Below are 23,142 nucleotides of genomic sequence, written 5' to 3'. Positions count from 1 at the left end.
GGATTATGGTTTTCTTAATCATTTCATGAATCATTTAGGTAAACTAAAGGGACACACATATGCTCAAGTCGGTTGTTGATATCATAAAGGATCTGTCCGTCACATGTTACACTCAATTATATAGATGAAGAATGACTCATGCAATAGTGACGAAATTCTTGAGATTGTCGTTGTTACAGTCAACAAGTGGCACACAACTGTGAGAAGTGGTCATCGGGTCAGTTCTCAAAACAAGGCCTGTGGTCCTTTTGGCATCATGAGGACAGAAGACAGTGGTTTTAAGTGTGTTGCACATGAGAAGATGTTACCCAAGAGCTCAGGAGGAGATTACACCGAGAACAAAGCTCTCACAAAGGTCAGAAGAGCAGTGCTTCTTTCCATTCCTCAAGAGACATCACCTTCCTCTTCTCTTGATTTGTCAATCGAAATGCAATTTTGAGTTTTTTTAATAATACATAAAGCATAACGGTCATATTAAATTCTTGTCTTGACTGTGGATAATTTATAGAATTTCAAATCAGTCAAATTCACCTGCCAATACCTCTGCACATCAGATCAATGTGAGGGATTGTGCGCAGAACTCCGGACTGCTTTCCTCATCATATGGTAAAGGACGCACGAAACTGTGGCTGATGTGGTTGTTCGCATAATAAAACAGGCACATCACCTGTTTTTAGAACATCATGAGAAGGCAAATGAGCACCAGATGGTGTGCCTGATCTTCCGGAACACCTGGCTGTGTTCATTTAAAATTCCCTCCTTAAGTAGTTTGTTCCTCTGCCAACAAAGAAACTTAATTGCTGTATTACTTGATTTATGTCTAACACTGTAAAGAATAGCAATTGCACTGTACAGTATGCTATAATCAAATTTATGCAACTGCGTGGTGAAACTGTGAAGCTTTGTGAGTTATAACAAAAAGATTTGAAACCTCAGATTTATGCACCTAATCTAGTAATAGCAATGTGCAATATGCTGTAGTTAAAATAATAAATCCCTCTGCTCTCTGTTGATTCCACATGTAGATCAAAACTACTGGAAGACTATACCGTAACGCTCCTCTGTTTTGGGATGTGATTTAACAATGCTGATGATGGAGAGTCAAGTAAAAAAGGGAAGGGATTCACCGATTGTCATTTTTTGGCCGATATTGATGTTTGGTGATTGTTTTATCTTGTTTTTCATGACGAAATCACACACAAAGATTGTTATTTTTTTATAGTAATTACACAGATCCTGCTTAATAACAATAAAACTGAAAGGAATTTAACAGGAAACATTGCAACCTTTAAAGCAAAAAAAAAAAAAGGTGTCCACCAATCGCCATTTCTTTTGCCGATATCGATTGCAGATCTTTTTAAAGTCCCAACTGGCCTATACTGCTTTTGTTTTTCTCCTCAACTAAATCACACACAAAAATCACTAAATAACAATAATATTGAACACCACTGTAAAGAAACTAAAGGCAACGTTTTAAATGTATAGTTTTATAGAGTTCCCTTTTCTATGAACAGTAAACAGATCAGACACAATGTAAACTTCCCTCATCTCTTGTTCAACACTGGAATGTTGCCGTAACCTGACAGAGTGCTTCTCTTTTGAATAACCAACCAACGCCTCCAACAGCTCCAGTTAGCTTTTGCTCAGATTGCCTCTTGGTAACGCTCAAATTTGGTGCGGCGATTTGAGGTCAAGTGTCTTGTTTTGCTGCAGACACTGACTCCATGGGTGCACATGTGGCAGCTTACTATGCGGTTGTGATTTTGCTTTACAGAGCAGTATTGCCAAATGAGCGCCATCATGGCTGGCTGGATTACTGTCTGTTGCTGACGCAGGTAGGCGTCTCTGCAGCATCACAACAAGTAGTGTGATTTCTGGAGAAATTCTTCCTTTTTGTTTGGTCATCATGATGTGAAATTTACAGGAGTAATATATTTATCAGTATACTTGTCATTAGACTACATTATTTCGACCAATTTATTGGCACAGCCCAAGGGAAGACAAAGACAACCGGTGATGGCTCAGGTGTGACTCAGGAGGGTGTGTGAGATTGAGGGAGAGAATTTGACTTTCATAGCTGAGCAACTCATGTGTTTGGTTTCCGTTATTCTCAACAGCAGGTGAGAGTCTGTCTGCTGCTAAGGAGTGATGCCAGCAAGAGTCCACTATTTTCTATTCTCATTATACCCTCTGTTAATTCTAACCTTGACTTTATTTTTATTCATTAGCTTTCCACTGGGATCTGTTGCTGCAAAGACGTCCCCTCAGTGTTGTGATGCTTGGTGTAATGAGTCTGGGAAGATGATGTGTGTGTGTGTGTTCAGTCTGGCTGTGACTCTGCCAATCATTTGGGTGTCCCTCCTGCATGGTGTGCCAGATGTCCAGTCTGCTCCTCACCACACAGCCAGTTATGTGATGGTGATGGCCAGTCCACCTGCCTAATGATGCATGAGGACCCCTCTTATCTCCATCCGCCACACAAACACGCAGCAGCGCTCTCATTTGCCTGACCACAGATCCTTCCTTACAGCTTTTAAAGAAGACACACACACACACACGCATAGGCAGCACATACTCAACATCTCCTTTTCTACCCCCTCAGCTTCCCCTGGCTCCATTTGGAAGCCCATGATGCGTAATATCACGCAAAGTGACAACACTGCGCCTTAGTTACCTCAGCAGGAACCCAATTCCACTGTGGGCTTGTCAAGCTGATCAGAAAAATACACAGAAATGTTCTATTTTGTTCCGGCGTCTTTTTATACCCCTCTCTCATGAAAAGCAAAAGTAGCTGTTGTGTTTTAAAGTGGTGGGCTCTTTGCTTTCTTTTGTCAGGCTGGCAGTTTTTGGGGATGTGTGTTTGTATTTACTGTTTTTGTCCATTAGGAACTCACATGTTCTTACTTTGGCTGAAGCGTAGTAATCTGCTCTCAGATGATTTATGCCACTAAAGGGAACAGATTACACAGGGTTTTATTGACTCATGCCTCCTCCCCTCTTCCCCCACTGTCACATCCTGTTGGGTTTTTAGTTCATCTGTCTCACAATTATGAATTAAACAAGTTTCCAGGATAAACGATTTCCAAATATTTGAAACAGTTTTATCTTTATTTTTTGCCCATTAGTTTTTTTTTTTTTTTTAACCTATTATTGTTTTTCACTCCATTCTGTTTTTTTTTTAAAAATCAATATGTTATCAGATAATTTATGTATGTTTTTTTTTTCCCTTTAAATATTGGTTACCGTCTTTTGGGACGATCAGGTACACTGAACACATAAATGGCACAATATTTGTAGTACCAACAAAGACTAGAAAAAATAATAAAAATAGATATTTAAATATAAAATCTACTAATCTACAAATTACTGTCCAATTCAACTCTAGTCAATGACAATGCTCAACTACACGGCCCTTCTGTTTATACTTTTACTTGGAAACCCAGTTGAATAAAACACTGCCTGCACATACTTTAATCACATTTTACTCTGAAACATCCGCATAGCATCATGAGACATGCAACCTTTATGATCCCTTTATCTTATAGTGTTTTTATTTTTCTGGAGAAAAGAAGTAGTTTCCATTAAACCCCTGGTCATATTGCATTGTATCTAGATGTCTGGCTTGGATATCGAGATATGAAATTTTGTTCATGTCGTTCAGCTCTATCATTTTCCCATGGTTGACACACAAAAACAAAACGTGGAATGGACAGGCCGAATGGCCTGTTGCTGTTCCCTTTTAAAGCCCATGGTGCACCAACTGATGTTGGGACAGTCCAAGGGAGGAAGATGTCGTAGGTGTGTTGGTCCATTAAAGCCAGGCTGATGTTTTCAGTGGAACTGAAGGGTAAAGGCATGATGTTTACTGATGAACACTATAAACAGTGGTCTTGCCCCTCAGACATTGGTCCATACACCCCCGCATCACTTCATCACCATCCCCCAAATCCTGTAATAACTTATGGCTGGTGTGGCTGATAAGTTAATGGGGTCAGTGGCAGTAGCTTCACCTTACAGTCACATTAATCTGATCAAATCTATCTGTGGCAGGAAGCATCTGCAATCTGCTCTTTAAGATAGTACTTTTCATCCCAGTCATAGTAGACAGCTATTTATGGTCTCTGACAGTACGATGGAGGATCCCTCCTCCCCGCGCCGAGCTTTTTCCCTGTTGAAACAGCAGTTTATTTCTGAAAAGTGCTTCGTTCTTGGATTTTTGTTTTTCTACTTGAGTGGCAGTGATGACCTGGGGCCAAGTGCAGACTCAATGGTTTGCATTTAAGATGGACAAGAGGAACCGTGGCTGATTCACCACCAGAACGCTGCTGTCCCTCAAGTGTTATCTTTGAAATATGGGCCGTCTGGTTTGCTGCCTCTCTCAATTGTCAGTGAGGCAACTCTGACTTCTCTCAGAGTATTTTGCAGATGGAGATGTTGTCGTCAGCCACTAAGTGTAAGTTTTGTTGATATTTTTTCTGTTTTTTTTTTTTTTTTTTTTTAAATTAATGCCATGTTTCTCAGACAAAGCCATGATAAAGACGTTGGCTGTTGCTCAGATTGAGCTTAGTTTGTCTACGGCACTTTCATCTCCTCTTAAATCTAAAGGTGCCTCCCCCATCTAGGATCCATCTGGAAATTTCAATCACTCAGACAGTGTCTGAGTGAGACAGCATTGGGACGCTCCTTGGTGCTGCTGGTTTTTAAAAGGCTATCTTAGTACATTGTATGATTAAAAAAAAAAATTATTCAGGAGAACGTGGTCAAGGTGCGGAGCAGGTGTTTCACCTGTTTCATCACATGGTGATTTATAGGATTCTCTTCTAAATGTTTTCATTTTATCCACTTCATATTAACTAACATGAACTAACTATAACTCATTCCCTGGGTTCATAGTTAGTCTGAATATTTGTGCAGAGTAGAGCAGTAGAATCGTTGTAACGTTGCTACCTGGCTGTGCACCAGTGCTTGGCTTGTGAAGCCTAGTGGAGGTGACACAGGCCTATTGGAAACTTATCGTCGCCAATCAGCGACAGATGTGGAGCAGCAATGACTTTTAGAATATGTGAGTCACATGCTCTTGACCTGTGGTGACTCACGCCTGCCACGATGGCTCACTGGGGGTTGACAAGATGAAATCCATCACTGTGGTCTCATGAATATAGAAGGACACAGCAGACGGGATCCTTTACCATAACAGTGTCCCCAGTCCATTTGCCTTTCCTCCGTTCTGGCACAGGAGAATTTGATTTGACGTATAGTCTTGTGGTACAGTGTGCGATGAAATTGTTTTGGGCTTTGCTTATCTTCTTCCTCGTCCTTTTCCTCGCCGTCCTCCACCACAAGTCAGCATCCTCCACCTCAACCATCTGGTCCGTCCTTGCTGGTTCTCTTCATTTAATTTATACATTTCAACAGTAGTATCTAAAATAATGTGATGGCTTTAATAAAGGTGCATTCCTGTATACATTTTCACCGATTACATGGTTCTTACATTTTTCAGGAGTGGAATTATATTTGACGGAAAGAAATGGATTTTATGCGCTTGCTTTGCAAGGGAGCAGAGTGGTTGGAAATGTAGGAGCTTCATTCAAACCAGCTTGAGGCATTGTCACTATGTGGGAATTGCATTTTCTGTCAGTGCTTTTATGAGTGAAATAAATAAATAAATAAAAATAAAATTGGCAACTCTAGGTAGTCCATTTCCTTCAGGGGATTTCAGGCTGCGTGTGTCCTTGAGTGCTGGGATTTTGTAGAAATAAATTGGTTCAGCGGGTACTTTGGCTACATCAGCACAGAATTATACTAAAGAAATGTGTATTTTTGTTTCAATTGCTGTGCTTGTAGTATGTCAAAATGTACCGTCTTTACTGAAGCCTGAAACGTTTTAGTTGAGAATAAAGTTTGGATTTAAATCGTAACTGGGATTAAGTGCTTCAAATGTTGCAGTGCATTGTGAGCGCTGTAGATTTCCACCAATAATAGACATGGCTGTTTGAGATACATACCTTTAAAATGACACATTTATTGATGTATTCTGGACAAACCTTCAGTCAGATTGTGCTAAATTTGAACCGGTCACTCTGTCCTCTCCTCAAACGGCTTTAGTTTGTTGGAGCAGCGGGACATTTTTTTGGAAACCAGCCGTTGAACTGCTGTCACCTCCTCTCCACAGGGGTCAAGCAGCGCCTGGACATGACTGGTGTCGCGCCTTGTTTGATGCTTGTCTATATTCTTAATCTGGTCTGCCCATCTGTCAGGCCCGTCTGGTCGAATCAGAGACTTGATCCAGACTTGCAGCCGCTCGATCCAGGTGGCTTTAAAGGGCTTACCCACACCTAAAAGTAAACAAGCCTCTCTGTGTTGTTGTACTCCTTCACCCCTAGCGTTTCTCTGCACTAGATTTTTTCTGAACTTATTTGTCATATGTTTAGTTCTGCTGGGCAGAAGTCGGAGGGGTGGCCCAGATCAAGGAGGATGTGTCATGTTCCTCCTGAACCAGTTGTTCCTCCCCTTCAGTGTGTGAGTCGACTGATGCATGTTCATCGGCTGCTGCGTCTTCTGGCTAAACAGTCAGACCTCATGAAGCAGCCAGGACCACCTCGGAGCCAAGCTCTGACAATGTCCTTCTGTCCTCTGTCCCTTTACATCAAGGCCTTCCAAAGTTTTGCCTCACAGCCACTCACGCCGGTTTGTACTTCTACTCCCTTACATCAGCTTATTTTAATGCCCTTCTTTTCTCTTTGGCCTTTATGGGTCGACACAGAATTTTATGTACGTTGTCTTACATTCATTTACATCTTAAACTTGCTGTTAGAAAATGTCCAACCTTCTAACTACTAAAACAACATTGAGGAATGTTTGAGGTGCAAAATTAGATGATAATCTGGGGCTCCACTGTAATATAAGTTATTATGCCAATGTGGAATACAAAACGCAATATCTTTCATTAGTTTATTTATTTTTGTGATGTAAATCTTTTCTGAAATATACTTGCAAAAATATGGAAACATAATTGTGTGGTAATTTATACAGTTTATGTTCGCTGCCCGACTAAATCATCAACTCATATTTTTTGAAGGCAGTTAAAATAATCTGTGAATAGATTAGATTACATTGTATCTTGGTGTTTGTTCCAAGCACAGTGCTGATTCTTTTGATGTCTTCTGCATAAACACTCTTTCATAAAGTAATAAATTTAATTTCTTGTTCCTCAACCGTGAGAGACACCCGGAAGACGATGTGCCTTGTTTTTTGTGTGTGTGAAGAATGAAGTTGGTTCTGACCCAGAAACAGAAACAAGCAAATGAAATTCAGTCCTAAAAGAAAATGAAAAAATTATCCAAGCCCCAAGAGTGGTGGAGAGGTGGATAATAAGAATTAACATTATTAATATGGCACAACCGTCTCAGCGTAAACACTCAACAACAACTTGCATCCTTGAAATTCGACCCAGAAGTTGGACTCTGGAGACATGTTTTTTCTCTGTGTATACCAATATGCTGTACACACATGCAGGTAATTCATAATGCAACTAAACTGAGCCATATGGACGCACGTGTCTTTAACATTTGACTCTCTCATCACTGCATGTGTTTGCAGGGTGGCCATAAATGATATAAATTATGAGTGTACATCACTGTTACATAGAAGTATGGTGCAAAAATGTGTGTGTCACATTTAAAGTGGATCCTGGACGCATCAAGTGTTGATTCTAAAGCAGCCAGTCAACAGTCTGTTTGTGGCTGCAGAGATATAAATATCCCTTTTTTGGAAAATCCCACCACTGTTGGTTGAAAGCCTGTTAGAGCAGGAAGATTCCGTGGAGCAGTTTTGGATGGACTACAGTTATTCGATGGGGTGGAGGACGTGAACAAAGGCTTCTCCCAGTCTGTTTAAAATTTGATTTCGTTTTATTTATATTTTATTTAGGCCCAGTTTTAAAGGACAAGATTCAAAAGCATGAAAGTCCTTTGTAGTTGTGAGCACCACCTGCGCTGTGGACAGGAAGACTCCACTGAGATCAGGCGTGCGTGTGCGCGCACATATTCAAGTCTGTCTGCGTGTTTACCTGCTGCTTAGTCATCAGTGTATATTTGGGTATGACACTTTTGTTTTGTCCCGTTGGTCGTCAAAAAAGATGGTTCTTCCCCACAGCGCCTTCAATTTCAAACTCTTTCATGGTGAAATTCAGTTTTCATAGAGACGTGCAGTGCGTCACTCCTCTGTTTTATTAAAATGTAATGTCAATCCTTTTCAGGTGTTTCTGTATTAATTGACCTTTAAATATATTTTAAATCCATTTTCTAATTTTCCCAAAAGCCAGTAAGTATTGACATGCTTTATGCCATGTGACTGAATTAAGGGATATCTAGATCTTGCATTACATTAAAATTTAATTATCTAAATTAAGATTGTCCTTCCTTTCAAAGCTAAAAACTGAAAAAAATTAAATTAAATTAAAATAAAAAGCTTTTTTCAAGATTCTGTTGTTTTTTTTTTATTCAACGTACTGTTTGAATTATGAAGGATGTTTTTTTGGAGTTTATTCTCCCCATTTTGTGTCTGTTTTCCCATCCCTGTAGCTATTAATAGTTTGTTAGATTGTAAAGCTTATTTTAGCAGTATTTCCTCCTCCAATTTCCTACTTTATCCCTGAAATATAATATTTTAGTTGCAAAAATTGAGTTACATTTTTAATTTTAATTTTTTTTCCCTGTCTTTTGGCCCGTTGAAAATGTAATTTCCCTCTCCTGATCTAGAAAAAGTTAACCATATAATTTGAGAAGACTTTAAATGAAATAAAATAGAAGAATTGAAATTCAAATAATCATCTTTAGAGCTCTCATTGATGTTGATGTATTGATGAAAAAGTTTGCTTTCAGTATTTTGTTTTGTTTTTGGTCCCTATTAGAATGTGTGATTCATGCTTATTTGGCATTACTTTTTTCCATGTTTAATTGCTGTCTGCTCCTCTATATATTGTGTTATATCGTGGATACTTCTGCTTATGAGAATTTCACGTTTATCTGCCGAGTTTTTTCTTTGAGTTTAGATCTAAAACTGTTGATGTATGAAGCAGCTTCAGACAGCCTAGTGAAGTCAAATCTGCCCATCATTCTGAGTCCTACTCACTCACTTCTAGCAGCTCCCTCACTGTGGAAGCTTCTGTGTTGTGAGTCCTGATTTAAAACTTTATTATTTAGTCAATATTTGCTTTGTCACTCTGAAGAACATATCGCCCTCCTTTAGACTGAACAACTTTATCAACATACAGACATTAACAAATCCAACTAGTTCACGGTAAGAGCTCCTAAAGAGAAGAAACTTTTAAGTCGACCAGCCAAGTCGCACCACACTACAAGGTTTTTAACTGGAATTTCTACAGTTGAAAGTCCATTTTTGTGGTTCTTCTTTCTCCTTGGTGACAAGGTGACCCTAGCCAGCAACTGCGTGTACAGTACACCCTTGTACACTGAAGTGTCATTCAATGATGAAAGCATAAAAAGTTCTCCAGAAGGTGCCAGTTACACTGTTTGTTTATTGTGCATGCACCAAAACACCCTGCTGTGTTTACATGCAACTCTGTGAATGAGACAAAAATGCATACAAACAAGTATGACGTCAGTGTGGGAGTGCAAAGGTCATCTTTATTTCTTTGCAGTTACCACACTACTGAGCTATGTAGTGTATTATTTATCCAATCAAAAGTCCCCTCCTCTCCTTGCTTCTACTATGGAATAAATGTGAAGCGCATTTGTCAATAATTGTGTACTATTACGGTTAAATTTGAACAGACCTGCAGCTAGGGGGAAAAGGGGAATGGGGCTGAGAATTGAGTACTTTTTTACAGGTATTGATCGAGACGTCAGATGTACATCATCGCCCTCCGCTGTGACTATGACCTCAATTGTTATGGATATATGTACAATAAAAGCTATGTCTTATTGTGATAGTTTTCAAAAGAAGTAATTGTAGAAGCGTCTGTCTGAGTCCACAAATTGATTGTCAGAAATCTGCATTGAGAGGTTGGCTGAGATTTCACGTACTAGCTTTCTTTCAGCGTCAGTTGTAAGTGGTATCTTTATATCATGTCGTTCATCACTTTTCACTGGCTAATCAACCTCTATATTTTTGGGTTCAGAACCGCTACAAATGACTGTAAAACCTCCATGATGTAATCTATTAAGGGCTCTGACTGACCTCTTTAATGGAGGGCAAGTGGGAGACTGTCTATTTTGGGCTCCTGCTCATGCAATATTTATCAACATTACCTCTCACTGCAGTCGATTGCTCTGGCTTCTCTTTATGTATTTGGTCTTCCTCAGTCAGATGGCAGGGTATTGTTTGTTGTTTTTACTGACACGGTCGCATGAGAGTGCACTTCTGCTTGTTTGGGAGTTGCTGTGTATTTCTCCGGAGGCGGTGAAAAGTGAAACCAAGTCCTGACTGTGCAGACAGCCGCACTGTCTGTCCAGTTAGCCTGAGCGTATCGTGGAAAAACCCCGAAGCATTGCTGATGATAAATCATATGTGATAAGCCGTGGATGAGCTTCGGAACTTTTATGGATATTTCTATCCTGTGATGTTGATATTTCTTGGCTGGACCAGTCGCAGGGTTTAACACAGCCTCACAACCTATCATGCATTGCATGCAGAGTTGGGAATGTGCTGCCGTCTTATCGATATATTTGGTGGCTCTATCAAAGGACCAGTGTGCGAAGAACGTTTGGCCCCTTTTTGAATGGACAACTGGGCTTCTTGAAAGGTTTTGGCTTGGTTCCCACCCACTATGTTGCCCCTACTGTCTGCCACACAGGCGTGTATGTACGTGTATGTCAGCTCTGGACATGCATGGGATTGTTTACAGCAGGGGTTCTTAATCTTTGATCCCGGGGCCCACCTTTTCCGTGACAAATGGACCTGGGGCCCCTTTCAATAGAACTGATTCATTATTCTTGATTTAATTTGTGATCTATTACAATATTTAACCTACTTCCACATAAACAAAACCTTGTGAAATGACATGGAACCATCTGATCATTGCAAAGATGTTTATTTGTGATCGAAAAGTCCAACCAGCAGCAGAAGCAGGTCTAAGTCATGTTCATCAAATTTACTACAGAAAAAAATTAATTGATGCAAACTGTTGAGAAAATTGGGAAAACTGAATACAATTCTAAATAGAATAAACATAATAAAACCATTTGATATTATCATAAAATAAAAAAATTAAAAAGTGTTTGCTTCTACTTATTTAAAGGTGACCGGTTAGCTGTCATTCATGAAACATTTACCTCAGAATGTTACATTTTTGGGCTCATGTAAAGGGGATCCAATGGGACCAGGGTACCTGGTAACTTTGGTTTCTTGCTTGCATCATCCCAAAGATTTCTTTGGTTTCATGCAGGTTTTTCCCCAGTTAGAAGTGGTCGAGCGATGTATTCTCCCATCTCTGTAACAGCTGGTGTCAGAGGTGGGATGGTCACGTCAAACTGTGTTAAATGTTTGTAAAAGAATACTGACGACTAAAGGACTGAATGAGGGACAGAGGAGAGGCTGAGGCAGGAGCATGAAGGCCGTGAGATGGTGGGCGCTGTTAAGTGATGGATGAGTGATTGAGTGTCACGCAAGTGTTCGCCTCTCGGAGGGGAGGATAAATGTGAGGTCACAGAGTTAATGATGTGCGCTGGCTATGCTTCCAACTGCTCTTCTCTCTCAGTCGCGTGTTTTTCCCTAAAAGACAAATGTTCCACACTTTATGACTCATATTTGTATTCAAATGGGACCAGAGGTCAAAGAGTGTGCGGGGCCTCTCCCATGTAAAGCGATGCGCTGTGTTGTCAATAGGATGTCGGGTGCAGTCAGGTGGAAAACGATGACGCCTGCGGGCTGAGCGCTGTAAGACCGAATATCATTGGATAATCACGGGACGTCAAGTCATAATCAACCCGCACCACGTCGTTGCTACTTCTGAGAAGCTGTCCGAGTGGTAGTTTGTCAAGAGCCGTCCGAGCTTAATAAACAGCTCCTGGATGTGTGAATGAAAGCGGCTTGTGGGAACTAATCCTGTGATTACAAGTGGAGGTTTATCTTCTGAAGACTGTCTATAGTCTCTTGTAGAGCGGAGGGATGTGGACAAAGATTCATATCTCATTGGCCACACCAGATATTTCAATATTGATATGATGTAACATGAATATGGGTGCAGTGATAACTACATCTTAGTATCATTAATCTTTCCTCATCCGAAGATGATGTCATGCCAATGGTTTGGCTGCTGGACTCGGGCGACCACCAATGATGACATCAAACTATCATATGTTCATGTTACTCAAACAAAACAAGCAAGAATTTCCCCTCTTCAATAAACATCAGCGTCCACATGCAACGTGCACACACAAGCAAAACTAAAAATACAACCCAAACCTTGAGAAGTTTGTACTGGGCTGATTGGGTTTATGGCGACGTCACAATGGACGAGAGAGGAAATCGTAATTCTTTAGCAAAGTCAACAACTTTTGGACTCTGACTTGAATGATGATTTATTTACATTGCAGTGGAGTCAGAATGTGAGGTGTTAATCCAGCATCTACAACCTCAGAGGAGCGGCACTGAGCAGCTGTAAGCCGAAGGTGTTAGCATCTACGACATTGTTATAAATGTGGCTTGTGTTCTTGTTTGATTTGGCTTTCAAAGAAATGTTTGCCGCAAACATTGGACAGTGGACTTTTGCCACTGTCTTGCTTTATTTTTTAATGAATGGCAAGGACGAATTGAGGTTTATGGTTGGCTGGTCTAAGCGGCACATTGGAGGGATAGTGTTAGGATGTAGCTTTACGCATAGGATAAGCGAGGGAAGTGGATATCACAGATTTTGTGATGTTAACATCTTGAACGATCATATCCTGAAATAGGTACAATAATGATATACAGTGGTACCTCGGTTCTCGACCACAATCTGTTCCAGGCGGCCGTTCAAGAAGCGAATTGTTCGGAATCTGAATTGATTTTTCCCAATACAATGAATGGAAAAAGAAATAATGCGTTCCAAGCCTTAAAACAGGCTTTTGTAGGAGTGAATGTAGAGTGTCTGCTGCAGGTGCGCTGTTCCTCTATGTGTGTGGCCGCTGCATGTGGGAGGGGTTGCTGAGTGAGTGACGTCTCTCCAGAAGTGAAGAGGTGCCCGGTGCGTGTCCAGCTCTGAATGTGCGCTTCTGTGCAGTTTGGCTGTGACAAAGTCATAAACCAAGTCACGCTCTGTCCCAGACTCGCCTCATCCCTGTCCCAGCTCCAGCCCACAACAGGACATCAAACCCTGGAGTGAGCGCTCCAGCCTCGGAGGTGTGGAGAGCGAGCACCTCCCCTGTGACACTCTACCACGGTCCAGTGTGGAGACAGGAAAGGTTTTACACCTCAATATGAAGAAAAAACAGTCAGTAAATGTAGCTAACGGGTCACGTCTGCATACAGAGGCTGCGTTATACACAATAACAAAGCGCATCGTGAGTCAGCTGATCTGCCCGTGCATGTTATGTTTTTTTCAGGCTTTTTTCGGGGGCGTTTGAGTTCTGGATTTTTGTTCGAAATCCGAAGTAGAAAAATCTCTAAATTTATGTTTGAACTCCGATTTGTTCAAAGTCTGGGACGTTCGAAAACCGAGGTGCCACTAGTTTGTTGTTTGGAACAAACAATAGAGAAGATCAGAGGACGGGACTTGGGAGTGTGAACGCCGGGTCGAGAGTCGATGTAAAGGCAAGCGTGAAGTAGGCCTGTTTGCGTGCACAGATACATCTGTTATTTCTCTGCCTTGGCTGAGAAATGATGCACGTGCAAACCACCGACCTCGTACAAGTTTTTTAATCCAGCCGATCGATATAAGTTGGTGAAGCCAATCTACTGTGGCGGCGCTGGCTAGAAGAATCAATTTTGGGGAGCACGAGGTTTTCCATCACGACCCTCAAGCGTGTGGCAGATGTGCCCCTAAGATGAACGGTGTTGAACGGTGTAGAGAGGCTAATAATACAGACAGTTTTCCATCTTTGTTCATCTGTGTTTCAACAGAATTACATATTCTGTGTCAATTAAAGTAACACTGGCAGGTAACAACAAGGGCTCATTTAAAAATGCTGTAAAAGGCAACTGCTTTCCGACAGAGTCAATAATTAAACAAGTGAAAGCTTGAAGTGAAAGCTGCAGATCAGCATTAACGTATCGGTGCAATGTTGCTAACACACTTCCGTAATGATGCACTGAAGATCATGTATTTGCCCCGGGACTTCAATAATAAGGCATTATAGTACGTCAATAACACTGAGAGCTGCTGAGCCCTCATTTATTCTGTTCTAATTGTACATAAAAAACATTTTTTTCTATGTATCAATATTATCAAAGAAAGTTATTGACAACCATATGAGAAGTCACATTAACTACAAATCCGGATTCCATTTTATTCAAGAGCTTTGCGACAATCTCTGAACCAACTGAGGTGATCTGCTGCTGCAGTCCTACACCAACTGAGCACCTGCAGTTATGTTTGTCCACTTCATTTCCTGTGATGTCATGCATCATTAAATGACTTTGTTTCCGCATCAGAGGATCGGCTTTTTGGCTGCAATTTTTTCTGTCTTCATTTCGCTACGCCTTCTTAACTGACAGAAGGATGGGTGTCACCTAACTGGCTGATGTTCATGATTGTCTTTCTAGAACAGTTCTGCTACTCTTGCCAACTTTTGAAATAGAATTTGAAGAAGATTGTCATTTTACTTAGATATCACTGAGTGTTTTTTTTGTTTTTTGGCCGGCACACGGTATGAACATTTACTGAAGAATTATTTATTAAGATGTCTCTCAAGGAAGGGTTAGTGACAAAAGATGACAGGCTGTCACCGGGTTTGTTTCCTCCTGAAATCTGTCATGTATCATCACCTCTACAAGCCGTCCCTCGGACTGATAACTTGACAGCAGCACGACGTGTCTGGAGCTGCGTCAAGGCTCCGGGCTGTGATGTATGATAGATAACTGTCAGTATTCTGGGTGTGAAAGGGCTGATACTGATCCGTCAGAAACGCTGTTCTTGAAATAGCTGATCTTTTATGTATAGCCCTTGTTATCGTACTGCTGTGGTTTCCCTCGCAGACTAGCCTTTCCTTACCTTCCCCTAAGGCACTGGCTTTAATAATGGAATCGGTGCCGCTGTTAGTTTTTTATTTTCATTTCACTTCATTTGTTCCGGTTAAATATCTGCCTAAGCCTATTCCTAATATAAGCTTGTTCTCTGAATAAATCCTGAAGTTATCTTGTTCACGGCTCAGTTGTTTTGATAACTGTACCTGAAAAAATAGTCCTCCTTAATATTCTTGTTTTACCTTAAAACGCAGAATTTATTAATCATAAAACACTTTTCAATAAACCTACACCAGGTTGTCCGACTGAGCAATATTGAAGTTATCCTTTTAGAAGGTTATTTTCTCAATCATGGAATCCGTGTGTGTTGAAGTCAGAAATAAATATGCACATTTATTCATAAAGAAAAGATACTGCACATTATTCAACGAACGGACAGGCAATGTTAGAATTTGGAAATAAAAACACAGCAGATAGAATATTTATTTATTTAAAATAAAGTGCACAGAACTCAATAAAAAGAAAGGCACATGAACACACACAATATTAGCATTTTATGTGCATGTCCCCGACCATGATGGGATGTCCACCCCTTTGCTTCCTCCCTGGGTGTGCGTACAGCTCTACAATCTCTTGGTCCATTTATGTGTGATTCTGCACTTCCTGTGTGTCCCAAGTGCATCAGAGCACAGAAGTGAGGAGAAAAAAAAATCTCCTCATCCTTAAGAACATCATTTCACTGAAATGTGACACTGTTCATTTTGTTATTGTTCACATCTTTGGAGACCAGCTCTGCCTCTGGACTGGACACCACTACAGAGATGTTGATATTGGGGGGTCAATGCATACTCCTGGCACATGAGAGGCGCTGAGGGAAAGAATATATTTTGCTGCACATAAGTCAGAATTCACTTCTTTTTTTTCAGAAGCCTCTAAAAGGAGGATAAAATCAGAGCCATAAAACATTTTGGTTGGTACATTTGCATATAAATCATGTCATTTACAACCATTTTATGAGCTAGATAAAAGATACAATTTTAATAAAGTTAATGTAAACAAGGTGTGAACACAGGTGTAGAAATAATAGCACATGTACCAAGAACAATGAGTCGTCAGCAAGGTCATAAACTCTGTTGAGTTACATGAGGAAGGTTCAGATTCCTGAAAAAGGGTTCACCACTGATGTCCCAGTTCAGTCAGGTTTGGCTTTGAAACAAATGTTTCCAGTCGGGTAAAATGTCCAACATTTGTAGGTAAGGAAGTGGTTTGACTTTTACATTTTAGTGTAGTTATTGTGGACTCCTGGCTGGTGGAAGGAGTCTCCAGATACTGCTGTTAAATGTTAATAAACATGGAGGATAATGTCTTCAGTCTCTCCATCTGTGGCCTGGTGCGGGGTGCAGCTGCTAGATTCTGGAGACCAAGAATAAGATGTTGAAAATGAATGAATTAAACAATTTATTCCTGATTATGTTCTGGTTTTTCATAACGGCAATACAATGTACTGCAAAAATGACTTTGCTCTTTCTGTTCCAGGGTGACTCCTTCAGATGGAGAAACATCCCCAGGAGCTGCTGACGGTTCTGATGGGCCTGCAGGTGCTACTGGTGGTGCTGGTGCTATGGTAATGTCTGCCACCTCCACTCTCTCGCTGCCTATGAGCCAAGGCAAACCTTCCTTACGTCGCATAAAAGGCCGCATTCACCGCAGCAAGAGCCTGGACAGCATCGACCTGCTGGATTCAAATGTAAGTCAGTTCTGAGGACGATATTTGTCAGGAACAAAAAATAATTACAGATCGGAAATTCACGGCAGAACAAGACCTTACAGTCTAACTCAATTACAGAGAAGGCAGAAAGTGGCAAACAAGATTAGCATTTATTTAATTTTCTGAAGCTGACCGTGTTTAGTCAGGATTCATATTTGGTTGAAACATTTGGCTCTTAAGACTTGAACTGTAATGAGCGCCTGTCAGCCTGTTATAAGGTGTTTCAATCCATGAAGAAATTATTCATATTAAAGTCTTTTACAATAAGTGGTCTGAACATTTGTGCATGTTAATGTATATATACAAATGTTTCCTATTTTCTATAGGTATCTATGTGTCAGACCATGTTTGCCCAGCAATGACCTGTTCCAGTTATCCCAGCGTCACCCTGGAATTCCAGGAATATATATCTAAAAAAATGTTCTCATACATTTAAGTGAGGATGTGGATGTCTTCTAACTATAACAAATGCAGAGTTATTTTTAAAGGAAAGTCCCTGAAAGCATTTTTGCCTCATGCTTTCATTCACATTTAGCTGCCACACAGGCGGCGTCAAACACACACACTCCCTCCCACACACACACACACACACACACACACACACACACACACACACACACACACACACACGGTGACCTTTGATTATGCAATATTTCTTTGGTTTTGCGAGGAGCACAGTTTAACACGTTCCATATGTCTTCCAATGACAGGGTTATTCTCGTGAAAAGTATTAATCTGATAAATGATTGGGTAAGCTGCTTGAAGCTTAAACCCCTCTCTTACTCTGGGATTGTCCATTGAGCTGAGAACTGCCTCTGGCCCACTCCCTCACTCCCTCACTCGCTCGCTCGCTCACTCACTCACTCACTCACTCACTCACTCACTCACTCTCCAGCGATCGACTCATGTGTACTAGTGCATGTGTGTGTGTCTGTGTCTGTGAGTGATGTGGGACAGTTTTGCTTTTGGGATTGCAACCAACGGTTTATGATGTAAAAATCATGCCAACCTGCTGCTAATGCATGCTCAACCAGCTTGCTTTTATGTAGCTCTGGGACTGTGGCGGTTACACGGATCCTTCACTGAACTACTGCAGGCTGTTTCTTCACTCCATAGCTTCTTTTCTGATGTCCTGACCTGCTGTAAAATGTCTCCTTTAATAAGTGTGCTCACTGTGATTTCTCCTCGTCCGAACTCCCCATGTGCTGACAGGAGGCGGTAGGAGCAGAATTTTGGGTTGTGCTCTACTTTTTTGCACCTATATGGTTTAGCAAGTCCAGAGCAAAAAGTTATTACAGGTTGCAATCTAAGTATTTACTCAAAACACTAAAATAAAATAAAATAAAATAGTCTGGAATAAATTACAATCTCAATCATCACAAGTGTTTGTAATGGGTTAATAGTGTGTTTTTACATTCCCAGTAAATCATATTAAAAAAAAAAAATGTGCCCTTCATTGCAAAGATGATCAGTTGAGCCTCAAAAGAAGACGACGGATGCTGCAGAGAAAAATCTCTAAACCTTGCTAATAAAAGTAGAACACTGAATGCTGTTACCACTTGCTGCTTACAGTGGCCACTACAGTACAGCTTCCTGGGTGTTAAAACCCTCTGTTCTCTGTGTGTTCTGGTGATTTTAATGTGAACTTGAGAATTCAGCTGCCACCGCTGTAGACAAGAAGAAAAAGTGTAACATTACCAAAAGGTTTCTCCTTTCTTTGTTGGAATATATTCCCGGACATCAGACGAGTTTTCTCGCGCTTGCCTAGACTTTTTCACCAGATTGTAAATTTAGAATTCAGCTCTCCGTGCTGAATCTATTTCTGGCAGCAAGAAAGTTGAAGGAAGAGTCAGCATCGACATGATTGTTCACAGTATTTTTCTGACAAGCTTTTTTTTCCCACATTGTCTTTTCATAGCCTCGCCTCCGTCTCATGCCTCCGTTCAAGATGAGCACACAGTGGCATACAGCTGCTTAATGCTTTTATTTGTCTCAGTTTTTATTATATTTTTCTCTTAAGGGCACTATTCTCATGCAGAATACCAAAATAGATATATATTAGAGTCAGTAGCGACATGTTTAGGATAGAAACATGTTGACAAAATAATAGGAAACACAGAAAACCAGCCACCCACCCATGCACACCAGCACATATTCAGCAGGCATGGGGACGTGTCATCATAGTGCTGCCTGTTTGAAAATGCCAGTTCTGAGTGCAGGAGCAGAAATTTGCTGTACAGCAGACCAACTGCCCCTTATGGCAGGAGACCAAAACCAACCACCAGGTGGGGTCAGGGCACGCAGCACCAAAATGAGTCACCCATTCCATTTGAAATTTGAATTTGTAATATTTAGAAAATAATAATAACACTTTCAAAAGTGTCGGCCCCATTATTTTTAGTTGGGGCCGCATCCTTCTGTTAAATACTGTAGGTCCTGTCCACTTGTGCATCCGTACATCATATGTGCAGCTACAGTTCATCTGATCCAAGGATTTTTTTTTTCTTGTTTTTGTTTGATTCTGCTCCAATTCTTGGTTTTCATATGAAACGTTTTCATTTTATATTGAAGATTAATCATGTAATTCTAAAATATGTTTGCTGTAAGCCATTACTCTTCCATAATGTGTGTAATGTGACAGAAAGAGGGAAAGCTTTTGTCAGAATTACTTGAACATTATTCATAATGAAAATTGTACTTTACTCCAAATAAACATAACATTTAAACATCCCTGATGATCCTATGTCGCCTGTAAACTATGCTTCTGATCTGTGATAATCCTCCCCATGTATCTTCCTTCCAGACTCTTGATTTTTTCAGTCAGTCTATTAATAAAGTTAATTTGCTTATGAGTTTTCATAGCAAGACATCATGTGAATCCTGCTGGAGGCAATTCTGGATTGGGCATGAGAACCTGCATGACCTCTGAGAGGAGCTTCTGTGAGCTACTGGTTTCCTCCCACTATTCAAAACCTGGATCAACAATCAGTTCAAGCGGTAGTGTGAGAGGTTGCTTGCCATTGTGTGTCCTGCAATGAACTGGTTCCCTGGCTACTGAAGAGTTGTCCAAAAAACTAAACACCGAATCATGGCCGGCTTTGTTTCAGTGAGTCAGGCAAATCCTGATCTTCTGTTTTAGTTCTGTATTTTCTCTGGATGTTCACTCGGGCAGACGCATCTGTGTGCGGTGTCTGATGTATTCAGTATTATAAAAGTAAAATGACATACTTCAAATTGGTATTTTTTAGGGGTGGGATTCGATTAAAAGATGTATCTAGTTAATTCGAGAGTTTGTGATGTTATAAGAATATTTGCCACAAGAAGCCACATTTTTCAATTTGAATGAATTTGGTATATGACTGAATCAAATGATGGACCCATCGATACATTTAAACAACAAAATACTGTTTATTTTGCATCAGTTTGGCAATAGCACAATAAATCACGATGGTGGCTATAGTCAAGTTTTTATATCACCTTATTTAAACTGAAGCTCTTTTCATGTCTTGAAAATGTTTGTATAAGAATTTCAAGTTTATAATATCAAATTAAACAAAATTACATTTTTTGTTGTGATGAATTAATCGTAATAATGTTGTATGTGTATTTAACCCGTTAAAGTCCCACCACTAGTATTTTTGAAAGATGACCTTGGTGAATTTGCGTTTGTGTTTTAGCGCCGTCTGTTGTCGCATGCAGTGGAGTTGGTGGTTCGTCACCTTGCTGTCTGCGGTGAGACAGACGTGTAGGTCTTTGCAGGACTGATGGGAAGAACGACACGTCACACACTTCGGAGGAGTGCGAGAAAGAGATTGCATTAGTGATGGATGTGAGGAGGAGAGAAGTTTATGGCCGGGATGCACAGATTGGAGGGCGGAAGAATGACTAGAGTGTAGTCTGCTCAGAGATTCAGAGCATAGACTGGAAGTATTCTGCTTTCAAGTTGTTGATGAAATCTCCGATTATATTGTGCTATTGAAAGTATGTGTAGTTGATGGTGACTGTATAACCAACGTAAGAAAACAAACGCTTGAGTTCGTCCTCAACTGATGTACACAGGAGGCAATAAAAGCTGGGGGTTAAGAAGTTAAGTCCGATGGGACTTCAACACAATGCGAGAAATGAAATCTGACAGAACGGCGGGAGGAATCGAAAAGTCCATAAAGAACATGATAGAAAAGGAATATCAGCGCCGATGAAAGTCTGCAGCTATATAACGTTCCACTGACCCTTCGCTTGACTCTATAATTGACTGTGCGGGTGTGTGCGTTTTCAGGAAGCGGTTTTTAGTTTCTCTCCTGCCACCATCCTTTTTTTTCTTAAGTGTTTTTGATCACTTTTGTGGCTGTGAGTCTGTTCCTGTTAATTGCCTCCCCCATCAACCACCAGCATATCTGAGGGCTTTTCGGCTCCCCAGGGCTTTGATGCGAGTGATTCATTAGCTGTTTAAAGACACTGAGCCCTCTGCATAATGGCCCGCTCCCTTCCCTCGTGCGAGCTCACCCCGTGGCACGATGCATCCGTAATGTCAGGCAGGAAGGGCAGGCAGAATCAATGTTGCTTCTATAGATAGATGGGCCCATGATCTATGACATCGACAGCAGTGGCCGTAATTGAGAGGGCCTTATTTAACGCAGGGTCATATTGAGCCATTCACGTGGAATTAAATTAAATATATCAATCAGTCTTGACATCATAGATGCCTGGACCTGGCCTACCTCAGGGAAAACGCCCTGCTGCACGCCATGTGTGTCTCCATATCAGTCTACTGTCCTCTGTGGGATATTGATTGGTCACATTTGGAAGTCTGCAGGTCAGCACTTTAAATGGGGACAGTGGAAGGGTGTGATGGAGGAGGCCAGAGATGCCTTGAGGTTAGCAGAGTGTGCAAACGGGTGGGATTAGGGTGACAATGAGGGGGACACACAAGAAGATGAAACTACAACAAAGCACGACGAGAGGATCGATGGAAGAAGCGCAGGAGCGTTGTCGTAATGCCGGACGTGCGGCCAAAGGATGAGCCACCCGGCCCTGGACGACACTTATTGATTTGTTGTGCTTCAGCTGGCTAAAGATTATTTGAGTGCTTGAGCTCTTTGTTTGCATTTTGGTAACTGTTTATTAATACCATTCTTTCCACACCATCGATAGTACAGTCAATATCCGCTGCTGGGGAAAGAGATGGGTTTTATGGATTTACACAGAAAGCTTGAGTGACAATGACGGAGATGGGTGTCTTTTAGGCTCCGAGCTTCACATCTGGCCTGCTACGTCACTTTATGTCGCCTGCAAAGGTGTTTGGGATTTAGGTGGTGCTATGCTATAACTATTACTGACGTAAAACACATCAATAAAATGTGGGGAAGAGAAGAAGGATTTATGATTTAAGGACTCATAGCTTGCACTAACAGTGTGTCAGTTAACGATTGTTGTTTTCAACATTACGGTCTGTAAAGATTGCAGGTTTAATAATAGTAAATAGTACACTTTATGTACCTGTGGTTCATGAAAAATCTGAAATGCACTGTCACTCAAACTAGGGTGTTGGCAACCTGGATTTTCATAACCTCCTGTCTTATCTTTTATGCTTTACATCATATATACATTAAAGACTGACAGTAACACACAAGTAACTAACAGAACGCACATTAATACAGAACCACTGGGGGAAGTAACGGAAAGTTGTAATAAAGGGCAGAAACTGAAGACAGAGAAAGAAATATTGCCTACATCTTTCATGTTTTAATGTTTAAAATTCATGAGAAAAAAAAAACTGTAAATTAACAGGAGTATTGCTGGCTTTTCAGGGCTCAGTCATTTTGCAGTTGTTAACCTTGGAAGGGCTGATCCTCATCCTTAAGTCAAACATGTTCAGGCCACACACCCACAGATGAATGAATGCTCAATCAAAAGGACACTTGACCTCACATTCTGGAGTCTGTCTGATTCCTCTAAATCACCATCTATTTCTATTTGTCCTTAAAGTCTGCTCCATGAGTAGCCCAGGTCCCACAGCCTACATCTCTCCTCCTAAAATCATTTACAGCATTACAGAGTAATTACCTCAGATTGTACTCCAGAGTACCATTAAATTCAGTGGAATTTCTCAAAACCTCGCCTGCCACTCTGTGTTTTTATTCTGCTCCCACTGGGCCTTTTTGTTTCTCCTCTCACTGTGGTGCAGTTGATGTAAAAAAAAAACCAAACGGTTGTTCTATGAAAACTATTCATTGTTTTGAGCCTCATTTATC

At 40.8% G+C, this 23,142-nt stretch overlaps 1 protein-coding gene across 7 annotated transcripts in view; it reads left to right on the top strand.

The window, feature by feature from the left end:
• The window catches only part of tjp1a (tight junction protein 1a), an 85,827-nt gene that overhangs the window by 4,492 nt on the left and 58,193 nt on the right, over window positions 1-23,142 (top strand). For all 7 annotated transcript variants that reach the window (XM_053866453.1, XM_053866449.1, XM_053866448.1 and 4 more), the window contains exon 2: window positions 16,660-16,870. In XM_053866453.1, coding sequence (XP_053722428.1) covers window positions 16,660-16,870 — 211 coding nt within the window. The remainder of the gene's footprint in view (window positions 1-16,659; window positions 16,871-23,142) is intronic.

Source organism: Synchiropus splendidus, chromosome 5 (assembly GCF_027744825.2).
Source record: "Synchiropus splendidus isolate RoL2022-P1 chromosome 5, RoL_Sspl_1.0, whole genome shotgun sequence".
Taxonomy (NCBI): domain Eukaryota; kingdom Metazoa; phylum Chordata; class Actinopteri; order Syngnathiformes; family Callionymidae; genus Synchiropus; species Synchiropus splendidus.
The sequence above is the reverse complement of the archived record's forward strand: the minus strand, read 5'-3'. Positions and strand labels throughout refer to the sequence as shown.